General features: G+C 43.8%; 1 protein-coding gene across 1 annotated transcript; it reads right to left on the reverse strand.

Moving 5' to 3' along the window:
• Positions 1-240: 240 nt before the first annotated feature.
• On the reverse strand, positions 241-22445 carry LOC124716772 (glycine-rich protein 5-like). Its single transcript, XM_047243319.1, has 3 exons — positions 22434-22445; positions 12419-12543; positions 241-802 (listed from the first exon to the last, which is right to left on the reverse strand). The coding sequence occupies exons 1-3, from the start codon at positions 22443-22445 to the stop codon at positions 241-243; spliced, it is 699 nt and encodes a 232-aa protein (XP_047099275.1).
• Positions 22446-23363: the final 918 nt, after the last annotated feature.

Raw genomic sequence — 23363 nt, forward strand, 5'->3', positions numbered from 1 at the left:
GCTGATTGGTAGATTGTGGGTGGACGAAACTGCTAAGCAGGGTGAAGCTATATGTGTGCAAAAGAGGAATTTGTTCAAATAAAAGTCGATGTCGGAGAATTTTCAGAGGAGGGAGTGTGGAGATGTGTGACAGCATATGTGTGAAAGGAAACTGGTGTGAAGTTAAAAGACGGTTGTCAATGCCGTGACAGTGCTCTCTGGTTTCCAATATCTCGTATCCATTGAGTTGTGTGGCACATTTTACCCCTTGAAGTGATGACCGCCGCCAGCAGAAATGGTCACGCTGGAGTAGCCAGTCACACCTCCAGCTCCACCCAAGCCACCTCCCTTTCCGTAGCCTCCGTAACCTCCATAACCCCCATAACCTCCGAAGCCTCCGACCAGGCCACCGAGACCAGATGCGCCCCCAGTGACACCTCCTCCATAGCCACCCCCAAATCCGGCTCCTCCTCCGAGACCACCACCAAGTCCAGCTCCTCCATCAATGCCGCCCCCGAGACCCACACCTACCACGCTGACAGGAACCGGCTGGGCCACTGGCACAGGAATGACTACTTGGACCTTCCTGGTGACAGGTACAGGCACAGGAACTGGATGTGGAGTTTGCACCGACACCAATGGAACCACATCTGTTCCACTTCCACCGAGTCCAGCTCCAATGAAGGCTCCACCAAGTCCACCCCCGAAGCCAGCTTCACCAAGTCCAGCTCCGATGCTGCCTCCACTGATTGCTCTGGCGCTGGCGACTCCACCTAGACCACCGCCTCCATATCCGGCATGACCACCACTTGTGCCCAGACCTCTGCAATCACAAACGCATTACACACATAATTCGTTTTCGTCCAAACACTGGGTATTTTTGAAGGCTAGCAGAGATTACTATCGGCTTATGACAATGACCAAAAGCAATTTACTTTCTGGGGAATTCAGATTGCACATGCAGGGTTTTTACAAAAATGTGAAAACACAATGAGAAAAGTGTTGGGTTGGGGTTGTTTGGGGAAGGAGACCAGACACTGAGGTCATCGGTCTCATCGGATTAGGGAAGGAAGTCGGACGTGCCCTTTGAAAGGAACCATCGCGGCATTTACCTGGAGCGATTTAGGGAAGTTACGGAAAACCTAAATCAGGATGACCGGACGCAGGATTGAACCGTCGTCCTCCCGAATGCGAGTCCAGTGTCTAACCACTGCGCCACCTCGCTCAGTGAGAAAAGTGTGCTTCAGCATAAATGCAAATGATAGCCAAGTCTGCAGGCTGCGCAGTTGTATTTGTATATGAACGACATTTGTACAATGTCGTGTTCAGAACAGTGTTCTGCATAGTTGTGAGTGCATTATGTCGGAGCTAAGTGACTTCGAAATCGGAAAAATTGTTGGTGCTTGTATGGTACATATTTCCATAACCAAGGTAACCGAAGTGTTTGGTGTCTCAAAAGGCTCCGTATCGAAGGTTTATACCACGTACAGGGACAGCAGAATACCATCATCCGCTACGTCACGGCACGGATGTGTTGAGTGATCGTGATGAACGACCATTCAAGAAGATGGTGGCGAAAAATAAGAGGACAACAGCTGTAGAAGTGCGTGTGTGTGAAATCTAATGGGACTTAACTGCCAAGGTCATCAGTCCCTAAGCTTGCACATTACTTAACCTAAATTATCCTAAGGACAAACACACACACCCATGCCTGAGGGAGAACTCGAACCTCCGCCGGGACCAGCCGCACAGTCCATGACTGGAGCGCTCTAGACCGCTCGGCTAATCCTGCGCGGCAGCTATAGAAGTCACTGCAGAACTGAATGCCTCACTCGCGAACACTGTCAGCACAAAAGCAATATAAAGGGCGTTCCGTCAGCAAGGCGAGCTGGAATTCCAAAACCATGTGGTTGGATAAGCCTTGTTTCATGTTGTTTCCAACTTCTGGACGAGTTTACGTCCCAAAAGTGAATCGTGGCGGGAGGGTTCGGTAATTATTTGAGCAGCCATATTGGAGTATTCCGTGGGCCCCATGATTATTCCGCAAGATCGTATACTGCCAAGGAGTATGTGACTGCTTTGGCTGACGACGTCCGTCCCACAGTACAATGCTTGTTTCCCCACTGGTGCTTCTGTTTTCTAAGTTCACAGGGCCCCTACTCAAACAGCTCGCATCGCCCGCGATTGGTTTTTATGAGCACAAGGACATTGTCGTATGTCCCATGGCCGCCACAGTCACCAGATCTCAAGGTAGTGAACCTTTGTCGTCTACTTTGGAGAGAAACGTGCGCGACCGCTACCGACCTCCATATGAACGTGCCACTGTTTTGCATGAAGAATGGTATAAGATTCCGCTGAAACCCATACAGGACCTGTATTTATCCATGTCGAAACGAATGGAAACAGTTTTGAATGCCAAAGGGTTTCCTACTCTGTACTGGGCATGACAAAGTGCTGTGTTTTTGGTGTTTCCGTACTTCTGTCCACCCCCTGTGCGTTTTTGTTGTGGGTTCAGTCCGAAGACTGGGTTGATGCAGCTCACCATGCTCGTCTGTCCCGTGGAAGCCTCTTCATCTCTGAATAGCAACTGCAGCCTACGTCCATTTGGACATGATTACCCTAAACCCGTTGTCTGCTTCTGTGAATTTAACCCCAAAACTTCCCTCCATTACCAAACTGACGATCCTTCGATCGCATGAGGATATATCTTATCAGATTGTGCCATGAATTCCTTTCTCCCCAATTCGATTATACGTCTGCATGGCTACTCTGCAATTCACACTTTAATTCTTGGCGAGGGGTTCATCGAAGCAATTTCAGACTACAAGGGGCGTTTGAAAAGTCCGTGCAAAGTCCGAGAGATGGCACCACCGGTCATGTTTAGTTAGAAGCATCTTTGGAAAGAACGCACATCAAGTTTCAGCCATATTGGTCTATTTCTTTGTGTTTGGCATTCGTGTGAATCAAGGAAGTCGAGTGATTGTCAAAATATGGTCGAAGAAGAATTTCATATGGTGAGTAAACATTACTTTATGAAAGGCAAAACGCTTCAGGAGACTAAAGAGAAGCTTCATAAACATTACGGTGACTCTGCGCCTTCGATTAGAACAGTTTATAAGTGGTTACAAAATTTTCGGAGTGGCCATATGGGCACAAGTGACGCTGAACGTTCTGGACCCCTGTAGAGATTACGACTCCAGAAATCACTGATAAAATCCATGATATAGTGATGGATGACAGAAGAGTTAAGGTGCATGAGATTGCTAGTGCTGTGGGCATCTCGAATGAACAGGTACATAATATGTTGCATAAACGTTTGAACATGAGAAAGGTATCCGCAGAATGGGTTCCGCAATTGCTTACACTTGACCAAAAACGGAATCGTGTGAGGTGTTGCAAGGGTGATTTGCAGCTGTTCAGGAAGAGTCTGCAGGACTTTAAGCGTCGTTTCGTCACTGTGGATGAAACATGGTTGCATTACTATACTCCTGAGACCAAACAACAATGTAAACAAAGGGTTATCAAGGGAGAATCTGCACCAAAAAAGGAGAAGAGCAGTCCTTCGGCCAGAAAGGTTATGGTGACTGTCATTTGGGATTCGCAAGGGATAAGGAAAAGAGTAGCAAAAGGGAGAGTAGGAAACATAGTAGGTGAATATGGATTGGGGGTGAAAAATGAAAGAGGAAGCCGTCTGATTTTGCACAGAGCATAACTTAATCATAGGTAACAATTGGTTCAAGAATCATACAAGAAGGTTGTATGCATGGAAGAACCCTGGAGATACTAGAAGGTATCAGATAGATTATATAATGGTAAGACAGAGATTTAGGAACCAGGTTTTAAATTGTAAGACATTTCCAGGGGCAGTTGTGGACTCTTACCACACTCTATTGGTTATGAACTGTATGTTGAAACTGAAGAAACTGCAAAAAGGTGGGAATTTAAGGAGATGGGACCGGGATAAATTGACTAAACCAGAGGTTGTACAGAGTTTCAGGGAGAGGATAAGGGAACAATTGACAGGAATGGGGGAAAGAAATACAGTAGACGAACACTGGGTAGCTCTGAGGGATGAAGTAGTGAAGGCAGCAGAGGATCAAGTAGGTAAAAAGACGAGGGCTAGTAGAAATCCTTGGGTAACAGAAGAAATATTGACTTTAAATGATGAAAGAAGAAAATATAAAAATGCAGTAAATGAAGCAGGCAAAAAGGAATACAAGCGTCTCAAAAATGAGATCGACAAGAAGTGCAAAATGGCTAAGCAGGGATGACTAGAGGACAAATGTAAGGATGTAGAGGCTTATCTCACTAGGGATAAGATAGATATTGCCTACAGGAAAATTAAAGAGACCTTTGGAGAAAAGATAGCCACTAGTATGAATATCAAGAGCTCAGATGAAAACCCAGTTCTAAGCAAAGAAGGAAAGCAGAAAGGTGGAAGGAGTATATAGAGGGTCTATACAAGGGTTATGTACTTGAGGACAATATTATGGAAATGGAAGAGGATGTAGATGAGGATGAAATCGGAGGTAGGATACTGCGTGAAGAGTTTGACAGAGCAGTGAAAGACCTGAGTCGAAACAAGGCCCCGGGAGTAGACAACATTCCATTGGAACTACTAACGGCCTTGGGAGAGCCAGTCCTGACAAAACTCTACCACCTGGTGTGCAAGATGTATGAGGCAGGCGAAATACCCTCAGACTTCAAGAAGAATATAATAATTCCAATCCCAAAGAAAGCAGGTGTTGACAGATGTGAAAATTACCGAACTATCAGCTTAATAAGTCACAGCTGCAAAATACAGACGAATGGAAAAACTGGTCGAACCCGACCTCGGGGAAGATCAGTTTGGATTCCGTAGAAATGTAGGAACACATGAGGCAATACTGACCCTACGACTTATCTTAGAAGCTAGATTAAGGAAAGGCAAACCTACGTTTCTAGCATTTGTGGACTTAGAGAAAGCATTTGACAAAGTCGACTAGAATACTCTCTTTCAATTTCTAATGGTGGCAGGGGTAAAATACAGGGAGCGAAAGGCTATTTACAATTTGTACAGAAACCAGATGGCAGTTATAAGAGTCGAGGGGCATGAAAGGGAAGCAGTGGTTGGGAAGGGAGTGAGACAGGGTTGTAGCCTCTCGCCTATGTTATTCAATCTGTATATTGAGCAAACAGAAAAGGAAACAAAAGAGAAATTCGGAGTAGGTATTAAAACCCATGGAGAACAAATAAAAACTTTGAGGTTCGCTGATGACACTGTAGTTCTGTCAGAGACAGCAAAGGACTTGGAAGAGCAGTTGACTGGAATGGATAGCGTCTTGAAAGGAGGATATAAGATGAACATCAACAAAAGCAAAACGAGGATAATGGAATGTAGTCGAATTAAGTCGGGTGATGCTGGGGGAATTAGATTAAGAAATGAGACACTTAAAGTAGCAAAGGAGTTTTGTTATTTGGGGAGTAAAATAACTGATGATGGTCGAAGTAGAGAGGATATAAAATGTAGACTGGCAATGGCAAGGAAAGCGTTTCTGAAGAAGAGAAATTTGTTAACATCGAGTATAGATTTAAGTGTCAGGAAGTCGTTTCTGAAAGTATTTGTATGGAGTGTAACCATGTATGGAAGTGAAACGTGGACAATAAATAGTTTGGACAAGAAGAGAATAGAAGCTTTCGAAATGTGGTGCTACAGAAGAATGTTGAAGGTTAGGTGGGTAGATCACGTAACTAATGAGGAGGTATTGAATAGAATTGGGGAAAAGAGGAGTTTGTGGCACAACTTGACAAGAAGAAGGGACCGGTTGGTAGGACATGTTCTGAGGCATCAAGGGATCACAAATTTAGTATTGGAGGGCAGCGTGTAGGGTAAAAATCGTAGAGGGAGACCAAGAGATGAATACACTAAACAGATTCAGAAGAATGTAGGTTGCAGTAGGTACTGGGAGATGAAGAAGCTTGCACAGGATAGAGTAGCATGGAGAGCTGCATCAAAACAGTCTCAGGACTGAAGACCATAACAACAACAACAACAGCACGGGATAATGCTAACCTACTATGTGGAAAAGGATAAAACTATTACAAGTTCACATTATTCATAGTTATTGGACTGTTTGAAAACCGAACTGCAAGAAAAACGCTGGCGATTGGGCTGCGAAAAAGTCTTTTTCCATCACGACAGTGCACCAGGACACACCTCAGCAGTTGTGGTCGCAAAATTAATGGGAAAATGGATTCCAACTCGTTTCACATCCCCCCCCTGTTCTCCAGACCCGGCTCCCTCTGACTACTATTTGTTCCCCAATTTGAAGAAATTTTATTCAAATGAGGAGGTGATTGCAGCAACTAATGGTTATTTTGCAGACTTGGACAATTCCATTATTCGGACTGGACCAATAAATTAGTACTGCGTTGGACGAAGTGTATAACTCTAAAAGGAGACTATGTCGAAAAATAAAAAAGGTCCACCCCAAACACGTAAGTAGTTTTATTTTTGCACGGACTTTTCAAACGCTCCTCGTATTTCTGTACCGCTCCGCTCTCGAAATGCACGTGGGAAAATCGAAAACCTGAGTCTTTTTGAGTGAGCACCGGTTTCTCTTATTTTATTACGATAGTCGTCTCTCCCTGTGTAGGTAGCAGTCAAAATATTTCGCATTCGGAGTACAAAGTTGACGATTGAAATTTCGCGAGAAGATCTCGCCGCAACGAAAAACTCCGTTGTTTTATTGATCGCCACCCAAAATCGCTCATCAGTGCCGGTCTCTCTCCTACTCCGTGATAATACAAAACGGGCTGTCTTCCTTCGAACTTTTCCGTCATCGTCTGTCAGTGCTATCTGGTAGGAATATCACAACGCACAGCAATACTCTAGAAGGGCGCGGACAAGCGTAGCGCAGGTTTAGTAAATTTATTGCACCTTCTAAGCGTTTATCAAGAAAAGGCAGTCTTTCGCTTGTCTTCCCCACAACATTTCCACGTGATCGTTCCAATTTAAGTCCTTCGCAAGTGTAATCCATGGGTATTTAGTTGAATTGAGAGCAATCAAATTTATGTGATTTATCGTGTAACGGAAATTTAATGCATATCTTTTAGTGCTAATGTGGATGATCTCACGTTTTTCGTTGTTTGGGCGTAGTCACTTTAGGCACCACACAGATATCGTGTCTAAATCGTTTTGCAATTGTTTTTGGTCTTTGATGACGGCGTCATTTGCAAACAATTTAATCGGGCTGCTCAGGTTGTCTCCTAAATCGTTTATAGACATTAAGAATAGCAAAGAGCGTGTAACACATGCTTGAGTTCCGAATGCTTACGAGAAGGGCAAATATCAACCTCGAAACACGAATACTTAACAAAACGACTAGATCAGACTTTAAACACGTGACTTAACAAAACTACTAGATTTCATGCCTATAGTGAACAGACTGTTTTATCTGAACCTCAAGCCATTTCTGCTTAATGATAATGGTGATAACGAGGTCCATCAAGTGTTGGGATAGGTAGTATTTGTGTGAGTGGTAGAGTTAGTATCTGTTCTTTATGTTCTGGTTCTGGTTTCACATTAATTACATACTACACAAGTAAAAAAGACACTACCGTCACTATCCAGTATATGAAAAGTTTGTTGATTAACATTAATAATAATAGTCCGAAATATTAACTAAAATTTCGTAATATAAAATGGGTACAAGATTTGTTAATAGGAAATACAGGATATTGAGACTTGATTGTAGAAAATAAGTCAACCCAAGGAGACTGGTAGTTCGCCTACAAATTTGATTTTTACAAAGACCTGTTCTTCTTAAAACTTAGTATATTTGCTTTGAGCATTTATGGATCTCAGTGCTCAATTGTAAGTTGGAATCTATCGGATGCCTGTATGCGCAGCGATTGTAGAATATTCACTCTGATGGACGGACAGAAGTCACTCGCAAAATCTGTAATTTATTGCAGATCTAGAGTCATCATGTCATATAGGTCTTAAGGTGTTAGAGGATAACATATGACAAAATGACACTAGCCTTTACATGCCGGGCCTTGTCTTCCACATAAAGGCTAGTGTCATTTTGTCATATTTTATGCTCCGCGTGTTGGGACCTATATGACGCTTACATGATGACTATGTTATAGACGAAATGTAGCTCTGCAATAAATTACAGATTTTGCGACTGTCTGCTGTCCTTCCTTTAATTTGACGATTACTTATATTTTGCACATCAATATTTTTTTTAAGCAAAAACGTTTAACCGAGTGTATCAAAATTATCCTAACATCCATTAATGCATATGTGGTGCGTCCATCCTTCACATTTATGACGGATTCAACTCTACTTGAGTTGTCTGAATGTTTGTGGAGGGGTGGTGGTCTGTTCTTTCTAAAGAACTGGAACCAAAAACCAGAGTTGCTGCTGTACGCTGAGATCTGGACCGAAGTCGACGTCCTAAGCGATCCCAGAGGTGTGTTCCATTGGGTTCAGGTCGGAACACTGGGCAGGGCAATCCATATCAAGAATGTTGCTCCCCATAAACCATCGCTTCATATACAGGGTGGTCCACTGATCGTGACCGGGACAAATATCTCACGAAATAAGCGTCAAACGAAAAAGCTACAAAGAACGAAACTTGTCTAGCTTGAAAGGGGAAACCAGATGGCGCTATGGTTGGCCCGCTAGATGGCGCTGCCATAGGTCAACCGGATATCAACTGCGTTTTTTAAAAATAGAAACTCCCATTTTTGTTACATATTCGTGTAGTACGTAAAGAAATATGAATGTTTTAGTTGGACCACTTTTTTCACTTTGTGATAGATGGCGCTGTAATAGTCACAAACATATGGCACACAATTTCAGACGAACAGTTGGTAAGAGGTAGGTTTTTTGAATTAAAATACAGAACGTAGGCACGTTTGAACATTTTATTTCGCTTGTTCCAATGTGATACATGTAGCTTTGTGAATTTATCATTTCTGAGCACGCATGCTGTTACAGCGTGATTACCTGTAAATACCACATTAATGCAATAAATGCTCAAAATGAGGTCCGTCGACCTCAGTGCATTTGGCAATACGTGTAACGACATTCCTCTCAACAGCGAGTAGCTCGCCTTCCGTAATGTTCGCACATGCATTGACAATGCGGTAACGATTGTACTTAGGCGTTGTCGGTGGATCACGATAGCAAATATCCTTCAACTTTCCCCACAGAAAGAAATCCGGGGCCGTCAGATCCGGTGAACGTGCGAGCCATGGTATGGTGCTTCGACGACCAATCCACCTGTCATGAAATTTGCTCTTTAATACCGCTTCAACCGCACGCGAGCTATGTGCCGGACATCCATCATGTTGGAAGTACATCTCCATTCTGTCAGTCAGTGAAACATCTTGTAGTAACATCGGTAGAACATTACGTAGGAAATCATCATACATTGCATCATTTATATAGTCATCGATAAAATGGGGGCCAATTGTCCTTCCTCCCATAATGCCGCACCATACATTAACCCGCCAAGGTCGCTGATGTTCCACTTGTTGCAGCCATTGTGGATTTTCCGTTGCCCAGTAGAGCATATTATGCCAGTTTACGTTACCGCTGTTGTGAATGACGCTTCGTCGCTAAATAGAACGCGTGCAAAAAATCTGTCTCGCCTCTTGTGCCCAGTGGCAGAACTGTACACGACGTTCAAAGTCGTCGCCATGCAATTCCTGGTGCATAGAAATATGGTGCAATCGATGTTGATGTAGCATTCTCAACACCGACGTTTTTGAGATTCCCGATTCTCGCGCAATTTGTCTGCCACTGATGTGCGGATTAGCCGCGACAGCAGCTAAAACACCTACTTGGGCATCATCACCATTTGTTGCAGGTGGTGGTTGACATTTCACATGTGGCTGAACACTTCCTGTTTCCTTAAATAACGTAACTATCCGGCGAACGGTCCGGACACTTGGATGATGTCGTCCAGGATACCGAGCAGCATACATAGCACACGCCCGTTGGGCATTTTGATCACAATGGCTATACATCAACACGATATCGACCTTTTCCGCAATTGGTAAACGGTCCATTTTAACACGGGTAATGTATCACGAAGCAAATACCGTCCGCACTGGCGGGATGTTACGTGATACCACGTACTTGTACGTTTGTGACTATTACAGCGCCATCTATCACAAAGCGAAAAATGTGGTGCAACTAAAACATTCATATTTCTTTACGTACTACACGAACGTGTAATAAAAATGGGGGTTCCTATTTTAAAAAACGCAGTTGATATCCGTTTGACCTATGGCAGCGCCATCTAGCGGGCCAACCATAGCGCCATCTGGTTTCCCCTTTCAATCTAGACGAGTTTCGTTCTTTGTAGTTTTTTCGTTTGACGCTTATTTCGTGAGATATTTTGGCCCGGTCACTATCAATGGACCACCCTGTATACTGTTTTATGACAGGATACATTGTCATGGTGATACAGAACACTCATCTTTTCTGAACTGCCCCTGTGAAGTTTGCAGTACATAATGCTGCCAAATGTGTTTATATCCTTCCGCATTTAGCGTTTCCTTAACCGAAATGAGGTGACATCATCCTAACCTCGAAAAACGCCTCCGTACTGTAACACCACCTCGCCTGTCCTTCACTACTGGCGCTATTTATGGCGGTAGGTAAAGTTCTCCAGGCATTGGGCATATCCGAGCGCCTCCATGGGATTGCCGCAGGGTATCGCGTGATTCATCACTCCAAAATACTCGTTTCCAGTCATTCACTGTGCAGTGGTGTCGTTCATTAAACCAGTTCAAGTGTCGCTTAGAACTGACTACATAAATTTGTGGCTCATGAGGAGTTGCTCGACCACTGCACCCCATTCTTTTTAGCTCCCTACACACAGTCACTGTCCTAGCTGGACTGACAGCACTTCGGAGCTAACGAGTGATTCCTTACGTTGATCCCTGGCGATTTGTTTTACAACCACCCTCCGCCACTCTCGTCAGTGTCTGTCCGTCAGTTCATGAGGTCTACCTGGTGATGGATTAGTTGTAGTTGTTCCTTCACTTTTCCACTTCACAAATCACATCAGCAACAGCCGACTTAGGCGGCTCTAGAAGTGTTGCAATGGATTTATCATTCAGGTTATATCAAACGACTGATGTACGTTCGATTTGACCAAGCTCTCCCGACCGACGCTGTTACCGCTTCTCCACTGACTAAATAATGCTCCGCAATTCTTGTGGCCGGCCACTGTGGCCGAGCGGTTCTAGGCGCTTCAGTCTAGAACCACGCAGCTACTACGGTCGTAGGTTCGAACCCTGCCTCGGGCATGGATCTGTGTGATGTCCTTAGGTAAAAACTTCCTGGTAGATTACAACTGTGTGCCGGACCGAGACACGAACTCGGGACCTTTGCCTTTCGCGGGCAAGTGCTCTACCAACTGAGCTACCCAAGCACGACTCACGCCCTGTTCTCACAGCTTTGTGATAGTTCTGCAAGGTTCGGAGGAGAGCTTCTGTAAAGTCTGGAAGGTAGGAGACGATGTTCTGGCAGAAGTAAAGCTGTGAGGAGGGGCCGTGAGTGGTGCATGGGTAGCTCAGTCGGTAGAGCACTTGCCTGCGAAAGGCAAAGGTCCCGAGTTCGAGTCTCGGTCCGGCACACAGTTTTAATCTGCCAGGAAGTTTCATATCAGCGCACACTCCGCTGCAGAGTGGAAATCTCATTCTGGTCCTTAGATTAGTCAGGTTTAAGTAGTTCTAAGTCTAGGGGACTGATGACCTCCGATGTTAAGTCCCATTGTGCTTAGAGCTATTTGAACCATTTGAGCAACACCTGTCTAACAGGCGGGTCCACCTTCCGTACTGCCATTAACCAATTCCACATTACGTAGCCGCAGTGGTTTTTTTCTGGGAGAACGCTGGAGGATGCGTAACCCTAAACTTTTTCGTCGACAAAGTAATTTTTTACGACGTTGAGAACTTGGAAGAGTGCCAAAGATTTATTTCACGGACGTAAAATTTTTATTTCATTTCTTCGTGCTGGTAATTGTAATGCGAACGAAATCAGTGCAGTTTTGGGTGGGAAAAGCGATGTCATTGACTGTTTCAAGCATTTCGAAGCTGCGGCCTATACCGTTTTCTTTGTAGTTCGACATGTTGATGACGTCATGGCTAAAAGCAGACGGGTGGTATCCCATGCTTCAGTTATAAGTAATTTTCGCTGCATTATACCCAATGTCGGAGTACCCTCAAACTTTCTTTTAGAAAAAAAGCTCTGGGTATCCGTATACTTTTGATAGCGTATAGACCATACAAATCCAGCAGTCTCAATAGAAAGTAAAAAGTAGTAGAATGGGAGCTTAGAATAGAACGGTCCAGGTTACTGAAGGAATGTCCATGTGCAGATTGTGACACTGTGTGGAGTTCAGAGTTGGTTCTACTGAACACACACACTCACCCTACAGCCCCGAAGCCGCCATGAACGCCCCTTTTCTCAGTCTTCTTGGCGTCGGCAGGATCTCCCGCGTCGTTTTCAGCTGTTGCAGCACTCAGAATGGCAGCTGCGGCGAAGATGCACACTTTCTGCAACACAATGAAGTGCATTTTTAAAGAGCATTTCCAGAAGTGTCATTAAAGCAAAATTACTTTTTCATGTGGCATAGTTTATTTATTTTTATTTATACCAGCAAGAAGCTTATAACGCTATGTCTAACAAATGTACACTAGTAGCTACGACATAACCACCTATGGGGAGCTAACACACACCCACGAGTGACAACATCGTCAAGCCCCTGCAAATCAGCAACATTTACTGCTGTTAAAGCTGACCAACAGGATACAGCAGGGAAGCTCCCACACTAATGCACAAACAAACAGCCAACCATGTGAATCCTAAATTAGATTAGATTAGTTTTACGTTCCACAGATCCGTGCTGAGGAGATCCTCGGGGATGTGGAACATGTCAATTTTTTTTAAGCTGAAATAACAATACTAATAGTATAAACATATACAATACATCATTTGTTTCTATTAAAACATTCGTCAATGGAGTAGAAGGAGTTGGCCACTAGTAAGTCTTTCAGGCTCCTTTTAAATTGATCTTTATTTGTAACTAAATTTTTTTTGTTTGCTGGCAAATTATTGAAGATGAGTGTTCCTTTGTAGTGGACCCTTTTTGAAATAAAGTAAGTACTTTTAAGTCCTTGTGCAGATCATTTTTGTTCCTGGTATTGAATGTATGAACTGAGCTGTTCGTTGGAAAAAGAGATATATTATTTAGGACGAATTTCATTAAGGAGTAAATATACTGAGAGGCAGTAGTTAGTATACCCAGTTCTTTGAAGAGGTTTCTACAGGACGTCCGTGAATTTACTCCAGAAATAATACGTATTAAACGCTTTTGGACTCTGAAAACTTTTGTTTGACTTGAAGAATTACCCCAAAATATTATACCATATGACATTATGGAATGAAAGTAGGCAAAGTATGCAAGCTTTTTCATTTTTATGTCGCCTATGTCTGCTAACATTCGAATTGCAAATACAGATTTGTTAAGGCGTTTCTGCAGTTCTGTGGTGTGCTCCTCCCAACTGAATTTATTATCAAGTTGTAATCCCAGGAATTTAAGACTATCAACCTCTTCTATCTGCTCTTCTTCATACTTTATGCATATATGACCTATCCGACACTAAATGATGCTGAACCTAACTGTCACTGATATGTTGACGCTGACCGAGAAATCAACAACGGCAACCAGCAGCAGCCGCCGAGTAACACCATCACACAACGACAAAGGTATCGACCTGCGTAGTACCCACTACTAACAGAGCCTACCCTTGCACGACCTGTCGCAGGCAGCAAGAAAACCGCTACTGCTCTTACAACCCGACCCAACTATCGCAGAGGTTTTTCCCCTTGGCTCTTGCCTTGGCACTTTTGTTTTCCTCTGCCCTACAAACCGCTACCCTTGGTTCAACTTTCGACCCAGATGAGCACGTATTAATGGATAATCATAACCAGACGTACGCAAACATCGCAGTACACACATCCTGCGAGACCTGACTTAGTGAAAACCAACCAATATCCAGAGAGGGCAGAGGACATTTTGTGTTGGCCATCAAGCCGGTGTGGGCGTGGAGGGGCTTCCCCCCCCCCTCCCCCATTTAAATACGTAACTTCGGCTATGCCCCAGGAACGTATGCTGGGACCCTTGTTGTTCATTCGATCTGTGGTAGAACACTGGAATAATGCAGTCAGTATGCAAAGGAAACTGCTTAAGAAATGCTGTGAAGTGCTTGGCATAGAGTACTACGCATTTTACCATGTATTCGGGTTTGCTCCCGCTCCATTCGAGTATGGGGCGCAAGAATAGTGACTGCTGAAATGCCTCTCTGTGTTCATTAAGTCTAATACTATATCCGTAGTTCCGTATCGTGAGAGATACGTAGAGGAATGTAGTAGGTATATGTTCTAAGATTCCTCACTTAAGACTGGATCTTCGTAACTAGGCAAACGTTACTTAGTTGATATCTATTTACAACAGGCTGCCAGCTCATTTCTTTTAGCATCTCTGTGACACTCTCCCACGGGTCAAACAAACCTGTTGCCAACCTTATTGGAACCCTTGACCTAGATTTCTACAGTTTTAAAATAGCTTTCTCTAGAAGGTGTAATGGACCTTGTTAGGTTACATGCTGCTTAAGTGCGTCGAATAAAGCCTAACGGCTCTTGTCATGTGAGACACCCGTCTTAAAGACACAATCACAATCCATGACTTAGGATTGAAGCATTCTAGTTTTTCAGGTGAGAAGATAAACGCCAAGTGTAGTGTTCCTTAAAAACAAAGCTCACGTCGACATAAAAGTTGTCTTGTATACAACAGAACACAATCATGTGATCTGGATTACAACGGTATGTAGATGACAAATAAATTCCTGTTCACACCTATAATACCAGTGGGATGCAATACTGAGTCATCCATCGTACTTAATCAGCATGTGACATAGCAAGATCCGATACACCTTCAGAAGAACACAATTTTAAAACTGTCGAAACCTAAGTCAAGGGTTCCAGTTAATCTTTATTTGCAACAGGTTGGCTGATTTTTTTTTCCTCTCCAAGTTAACATCTAAGCTATATCCTAGGATGGTTCGCACAACTGTTTCGGAAGTAACTTCTCACTATACCAGCCATTAGGATATCTTCCTGTTCCATACACGCATGGAGCGTACGAAGAATGACTGTTCAGTTGCCTCTGTGAGTGCTGTAACTAGTCTCCCCAGGACCCTATGAGAGCGATATGCAGGTAGTTGCAGTATATCCCTAGATCATCATATCTTGATACTTTGTAAGTAGGTTTTTTTTCGATATGGTTCGTGTCTATCTTCAAATGTGTGCTAGATCAGTTCTTTCAACATTTCAGTAACGCTGTCCTGCGGGTCAAACGAACCTGTAACCATTCTTGCTGCCCTTCTCTGTGTACTTTCAATGTCCCCTGGCCGGCCGCTGTGGTCGAGCGGTTCTAGCCGCTTCAGCCCGGAACCACGCGGCTGCTACGGTCGCAGGTTCGAATCCTGCCTCGGGCATGGCTGTGTGTGATGTCCTTAGGTTAGTTAGGTTTGAGCAGTTCTAAGTCTAGGGGACTGATGACCACAGCAGTTAAGTCCCATAGTGCTCAGAGCCATTTGAACCATATGAATGTCCCCTACCAGTCCGATTTGGAACGTGTCCAACACACTCAGAGCAATATTCCAGGATGGATTGCACGAGCGATTTATATGCAGTCTCCTTTGAACACTGACTGCATTTTCCTAGTATTGTACTAATAAACCGAAGTGTAGCAGCCGCTTTACTCACGACTGAGACAACTTGCTACATACAGTTATTTGTTACCCGGTTCCAACAGTGACTCATTGATATTATATAGTCGCAGGATACTACGTTTTTTTTTCGCTTTGTGAAGTGTGCCATTTTACATTTCTGAACAATTTCAGCAAATTGCCAATCTTTGCAACAGATTGAAATTTCATCAGCATCTGACTGAATATTTGATGCAGCCTTTTTTCAAACAGTACTTCATTGTAAATAACTCCATCATCCACGAAAAGTCTAAGGTTAAAGCTAATATCTTCGTAAGGCCCTTAATATACAACATGAACACCAAGGGTCCCAACACAGTTCCCTGGGGCACATCCGAAATTATTTCTACATCTGTCGATGACTCTCCGCCCAAGATAACGTTCTGCCTCCTCGCTACCAAAAAGTCCTCAGTCCAGTCACTAATTTTGGTTCATACTCCGATACGATCGTACTTTTGGTAATAAGTGTAGGTGCGGTTCTGAGTCAAATGCTTTTCGGAAATCGATAAATTCTGCATCTACCTGACTGCCTCGATCCATGGCTTTAAGGGTGTGAAGTGGGCTTCACATGATACATATTTCCGAAAGCTATGCTAGTTGGCATCGAGGATGTCATTTTGTTTGAGATACCTGATTGTGTTTGTGCTAAGATTCTATAACAAATCGATGTCAAGGATATTGGACGGTAGTTTTCTGGGTCACTTCTACTACCCTTCTTGTAGAGGGGTGTGACCTGTGCTTTCTTCCAACTACTTGACACGGTTTTCTGTTCGAGGGATCTATGATGTAGTATGGTTAAAAGGATAGTTAGCTCAGACACAAATTCCGTATAGAATCTGTTACATATTACATCGGGTCTTGGAACCTTCTACAAATTTAGCGATTTTAGTTGTTTCACAACGCCAGAGACACGAACAGCTGTATCATCTATCTTTGCAATGGCACGAAAATTAATCTGGAGCAGTACTCCTGGTTTTCATTTTGCTGTATCCCGGATGGCGCTGTGGTTACCGTACCTGCCTAATAAGCAAGAGATCCTGGGTTCGAATCCCGGTCCGATACACATTTTCGCTCGTCGCCGCTGATTCCGCTTAATGTCCCGCTGCACTCGACAGCAGTGATCCCCCTACCATTTACGTACAGCCGTTCACAGCTGTGGCATCTGCGCGGAGTCTGTCCCTTCGAAAGAACAGACAACACGCATTCACATAAGTGTAGATTACGGTGATGGTGTATGTGTAGTGTAGTATCGAGTTCGTGTTGGAGATGATGAGAGTAGGGAGAGACTCAGACCCGAAGCCTGCACACAGAAAACTCCTCTCGAAAAGCGCCAAGGGGACACCTCGATTAACGTTCCCATCTGGCAGACAGATATCACCTAGACCAGAATGAGATTTTCACTCTGCAGCGGAGTGTGAGCTGATATGAAACTTCCTGGCAGATTAAAACTGTGTGCCCGACCGAGACTCGAACTCGGGACCTTTGCCTTTCGTGGGCAAGTGCTCTACCAAAGGTCCCGAGTTCGAGTCTCGGTCGGGCACACAGTTTTAATCTGCCAGGAAGTTTCATATCAGCGCACCCTCCGCTGCAGAGTGAAAATCTCATTCTGGAAACATCCCCCAGGCTGTGGCTAAGCCATGTCTCCGCAATATCCTTTCTTTCATGAGTGCTAGTTCTGCAAGGTTCGCAGGAGAGCTTCTGTAAAGTTTGGAAGGTAGGAGACGAGGTACTGGCAGAAGTAAAGCTGTGAGAGCGGGCGTGAGTCGTGCTTCGGTAGCTCAGTTGGTAGAGCACTTGCCCACGAAAGGCAAAGGTCCCGAGTTCGAGTCTCGGTCGGGCACACAGTTTTAATCTGCCAGGAAGTTTCATCACCTAGACCAGTATCACGTGTCCCTACTTCATGAGAGCCTACTGAGAAGTTTGGAATTTAACCCAGGACATTGGCGAAAAAACTAATGATCAGGAACTTTACGACACCATCTCGCCTCCCCTTGCCGGCCAAATACTAGGAGTGAAAATTTCACCCACCGCCAGGGTTCGAACCGGCTTACCTCCGAGTCGAGCGCCACCGCAGAGGCCTGCATTAGCGACGTGGGCTGCGGACGGGGGCGGCAGAGTATTTGTAAGGTGCAACTTAAATCTGCTAAACAAGCTGCCTACATTATGCTTGTCGGTCCACTGCTGCAACCGAGCGAGGTGGCGCAGTGGTTAGACACTGGACTCGCATTCGGGAGGACGACGGTTCAATCCCGCGTCCGGCCATCCTGATTTAGGTTTTCCGTGATTTCCCTAAATCGCTCCAGGCAAATGCCGGGATGGTTCCTTTCAAAGGGCACGGCCGACTTCCTTCCCCGTCCTTCCCTAATCCGATGAGACCGATGACCTCGCTGTCTGGTCTCCTTCCCCAAACCAACCAACCAACCAACCAACCACTGCTGCAGTGCTGCTGAGCGGCGTGGGGCTTTTACCAGATAGGACTGGCGGTGGCATCGAAAAAGTCAAAGCGCAGCTCGTGTTGTGTTATCGCGAAATACAGGAGGAGGAGGAGATTAGTGTTTAACGTCCCGTCGACAACGAGGTCATTAGAGACGGAGCGCAAGCTCGGGTGAGGGAAGGATGGGGAAGGAAATCGGCCGTGCCCTTTCAAAGGAACCATCCCTGCATTTGCCTGAAGCGATTTAGGGAAATCACGGAAAACCTAAATCAGGATGGCCGGAGACGGGATTGAACCGTCGTCCTCCCGAATGCGAGTCCAGTGTGCTAACCACTGCGTCACCTCGCTCGGTGAAATACAGGAGAGAGTCTCACAGACGTTATACGTGATTTGTGATGAAAATCATTAAAACGAAGGTTTCTTTTCGTTGTGGCGCGATGTTTTCACTGAGTTTCAATCACCAACTTTCTCCTCCGAATCCATATACGTTGTAAAATTATATGTATGTAATGTTCAACATCTCCTCCTAAATCACCGAACCGATTTCAACCAAACTTGGTACACATATCATTTACTGTCTGGGAAGAATCGCTAGAGGTAAGAACCACTTACCTATAAAAGGGGTGGGGGTGAAAAAGGAGCATAGCCCACTTCGCGCGAATACCTAGACTTTATTAATCCAGTATTTGAGGAAGAGAACACTTTAGACTTCCTACAAACTATACACACAATTTGAAGCCTTTACGCAATTTTTCTCGACCCCCACCTCTTCCCCTCCCCCCCCCCCCCCAAAAAAACAAACGAAAAAATTAAAGGGGTAAAGGTTTATCAGTTGCTGCATTTTCGCCGTTATTACAGTAAAACTTTAGGAACAGGCTTGAAATTTTTGTTTATTACTTCTTTACTACTAACTTCATGCGCAATACGTTTTGCAGACGTTACCCACATATACCACCGAAGGGACCTGGAAAATTATATCACTATTCAAGACAAACAGGGTGGACGGAAAGTTTCTCCCTTTTTTTGTTAACGGAGCCAATGGGGTTTGATGCCCTGTGGCGACAGTCCACTCTACACCAACACGTGGCTCTGGCTGCATGAACTTCATGTTAGTCAATGTAACTTGATTAATCACACTGAACACATTCCCACATTGTCTGTCTGCTGCTAGCAAATGTTATTGTGGTGGAGCACTTCTTCTATGCGGATCATTTTCATAAATTTAATACACCTGTAAATGGTAAGTTAATGAAAATTTGTCAGTCAATAATTTTTTAAGTATTCTTATGTTTTCACCTACTAAAAGAATATAAATATCATTAATATTATCTGTAAATTTTAATTTGGGATATGAAAAGAGACAGTGTTGTAAAAGTTTAATTTCCTTCACATTATTTGATTTACACTTCGCTTATGTAAGTTAATTTTTAACTCTGTGTGTATACTCCTTCGTTCTTATTTGTATTTTTCGTCTTTTTAAGGGTGTCATTAAAAATGGAAAATATACGTGAACTTGTTCGTTCCCAGATTCAGGGCTTCCATGTCAGTGGAATGTCTAACACAAAAATTGCTCAAACACAGGGTATTGATCCAAAAACCGTTACGCTTTGGATTTATAGAGGCGATGGTAGTGTTAATGACAGTAACGGAGTTGAACTACTACCAAACCTGACAGAAAATATTAAAAAATCAGACATATGGTAAAGAATAAAAATTGGCGTCGGTACTCGGGCAGTTGACAAACATCTGAATTTCTCAGGTGATTACCGTCAAAAACGATTGGGAGCGCAACTGTAAATGATTTCATTCGTAGACAATCCGGGGAAAATATGCTTATGTCTAACCAACAAAAGTCGTGCTCTTAGGAAAAAAAATGTTTATCAGCAGGCATTGTGTGAAAGTGTACTGTTTGATGGTTCTTCCCATGCCAGTCCTGGAGGGAAGACCAAACATTTTGTTTCCAGATGAGTCTCCAGTAGAGCTTAATACAAAATCAAATCCAAAGCCGGCCGATGTGGTCGAGCGGTTCTAGGCGCTTCAGTCCGGAACCACGCTGTTGCTACGGTCACAGGTTCGAATCCTGCCTCGGGCATGGACGTGTGTGATGTCCTTAGGTTAGTTAGGTTTAAGTAGTTCTAAGTTCTAGGGGACTGATGACCTCAGATGTCAAGTCCCATAGTGCTTAGAGCCACTATTTTGAACAAAACCCAACAAACAAAATTCCCGATCCGTACAAATGAACCAGAGAACATATCTGCGGTCCACAAAGAAAAGCAATCATGGAAAATAATTGTCGCTGGTGGCACGTGTGACTATGGAGAAACTGAACTGCATGTGTCTAGTGCAAAAAGGACCGTCAATGGTGATTATTTTCGGGAAAGGATTGCTTCTATCTATGCTCAAGCCGTCCAGAATAGTCTTTCTCATGCAAATTGGGGTAACAGCTCAAGCAGCCAAACAAACAACGGCGCTTCTGAACACAACATTCCTTATAGGTTGGGATGACTGGCCTGGAAACAGTCCAGACCTAAGCTCTACAGGGCACTTATGGTCCAGAATGCAGGATGCAGTCTTCGAAGAACCTCGACCACGCAACAGAGACCACCTTATTGCACGTGTGCGGGAGGAATGGATTCAGTCACCCCTGAAGAGCAGTTCTCGCAGAGAACTTCAGCACACAAGTTGAAGACTGTCTCCTTAATCAGGGACACCACACAAAATACTGACAAGTGAACAGGTAACTATCAAAATCATTCATTCAAATGTAGTAATGTGCGTAAAGACATAAAACTGCAACCAGCCACTTTTTTGACTGCTTATTTATTATTCCATGAACCGGTTTTCGAAGCTTTTCAGGTTCATCTTCAGATGGTTTCCTGGAAGTTAGATATCTGTTTCTAGCAAATGCTGGGTGCTGGCTTGCGACAGTATGGGCGTTACTAACAGAAAAAAGCCGCCCACACTGTCGCAAGCCAGCACACAGCATTATGCTAGAAATAGATATGTAACTTGCAGTTTTATGCACTTACGTTCAACTAACAGTCATGGATTCTAAAATATCCGTAATGAATAAGCTTAAAATTGTAACGTGTTTTTGTAAAAAAAAATAGTGTGGTAAAAATATTCAAAATAAATTCAAGGGAGAAACTTTTCTTCCGGGAGATATGATGTGTTGTATGGGAGTATGGACTGTAGTTGAATTAGTGGAATGTTGTGGAATTAAATCAGGTGATGCTGAGGGAATTAGATTAAGAAACGAGCCACTTAAAGTAGTAGATGAGTTTTCATATTTGGGCAGAAAAGCGACTGATGATGGCCGAAGCAGAGAGGATATAAAATGTAGACTGCAGTGGCAAGAAAAATATTTCTGAAGAAGTGAAATCTGTTAACATCGAATATAGACTTGAGTGTTAAGACTTCTTTTCTGTGGGTATTCGTTTGGAGTGTAGCGACGTATGGAAGTGGAACATGGACGATAAATAGTTTAGACAAGAAGAGAACAGAAGTTTTTGAAATGCGGTGCCACAGAAGAATGTTGAAAAAATGTTCAAATGTGTGTGAAATCTTATAGGACTTAACTGTTAAGGTCATCAGTCCCTAACACACTACTTAACCTAAATTATCCTAAGGACTAACACACACACCCATGCCCGATGGAGGACTCGTACTTCCGCAGGGACCAGCCGCACAGTCCATAACTGCAGCGCCTTAGACCGCTCGGCTAAGAATGTTGAAGATTATATGGGTAGATCACCCATCTAATCTTCAGCAGTCTTTTGTAGCACCGAATTTCAGGTACTGATTAGAATTGAGGAGATAAGAAATTTGTGCTATTGGTTGACGCAAAGATGGGATCGGTTGATAGGACACATTTTGAGACATCAAGGGATCACCAATTTAGTACTGGAGGGAAGTGTGGCGGCTAAAAATTGTAGAGGGAGACCAAGAGATGAATACACTAAGCAGATTCAGAAGGGTAATTCCTTGCAGTAGTTATTCGGAGATGAAGAGATTTGCACAAGATAGAGCAGTCTTCAGACTGAAGACATCAACGGTAATAACAATAAGATGTGGGAGTTGGATTCTTTAAAGAATCGGGTGATGGGGTGTATACTGATTTGTCTGTTGAACCACTTGAGGGATGCCTTGCGCGTATCCTCGGAAATTGGGCAGTACTCACCAAAGTCCACATGACGCTGGAATGCAGTGTTGGAGTCGGCCACTGGAAGACTGCGATGTCTGCCGTGGCTTCTCCAGAGCTTATATACGCTGGACCCTTTCTCCAGTGGAGGCTATGAGCGAGTACGGTGTGCGGAGTGCCAGAGAAAGGAGACCGCCAGAATCAACAGGAAAAACAGCGGGGAACTTCAGTCGTAAAACTTGTGCGGCCTATTCAGCTGGGCGTTGCGTTATGGCGACCTGTATTTCAGTTTCCCTGGCCACTGGCTACTGTCATTATTTCTATCACCACGGTGCCGCACCTGCTGAACCTCAGTTTGCATTGTACGGACTACATAAAATTTCAAGTATGGCACATTTCTGTTCCACACGGGCCACAATCAAAAAAATTATTCCAGTTGGATGGGAAATGATGCGCTGAATTAACTAAAGATCTCGATGCACGAGCATCTACAGAAATTTATCCAAGAGGGGATGACATTGCAAAATTCCTACTTTTGATATAAATGATTCGGTGAGTTTAAGAACAAAATTTGACAAGGAGTGTGTTAAACGCATTGTATATCAAACGACTGATAGTTTCAACTCAGTATCTTTTTAAGGCAGGTTACTGTGATACCTAAAAGGTAAGCATACATCACTAATACGCACAAAGTGCACCTATCCGTATTATCATTCCACCTTTTTGATGTAACAATGCGAAATTTCATCTCTCAAGAGATTAAATGCACCACATCTACATATAAAGCTACATGATTACTCTGTAATTCACATTTAAGTGCCTGGAACATGGTCCATTGTACCACCTACAAGTTATTTCAGTTCCATTTTCAATGAGCGCACGCGATAAAGGAACAATTAATTCATTCCGTGGGAACTCTTATTTTGTTATGATGATGATTTCTCTCTTAGTAGGCTGGCTGAAGTTTAA

The sequence above is a fragment of the Schistocerca piceifrons genome, chromosome 9 (genome assembly GCF_021461385.2).
Source record: "Schistocerca piceifrons isolate TAMUIC-IGC-003096 chromosome 9, iqSchPice1.1, whole genome shotgun sequence".
Taxonomy (NCBI): Eukaryota; Metazoa; Arthropoda; class Insecta; order Orthoptera; family Acrididae; genus Schistocerca; species Schistocerca piceifrons.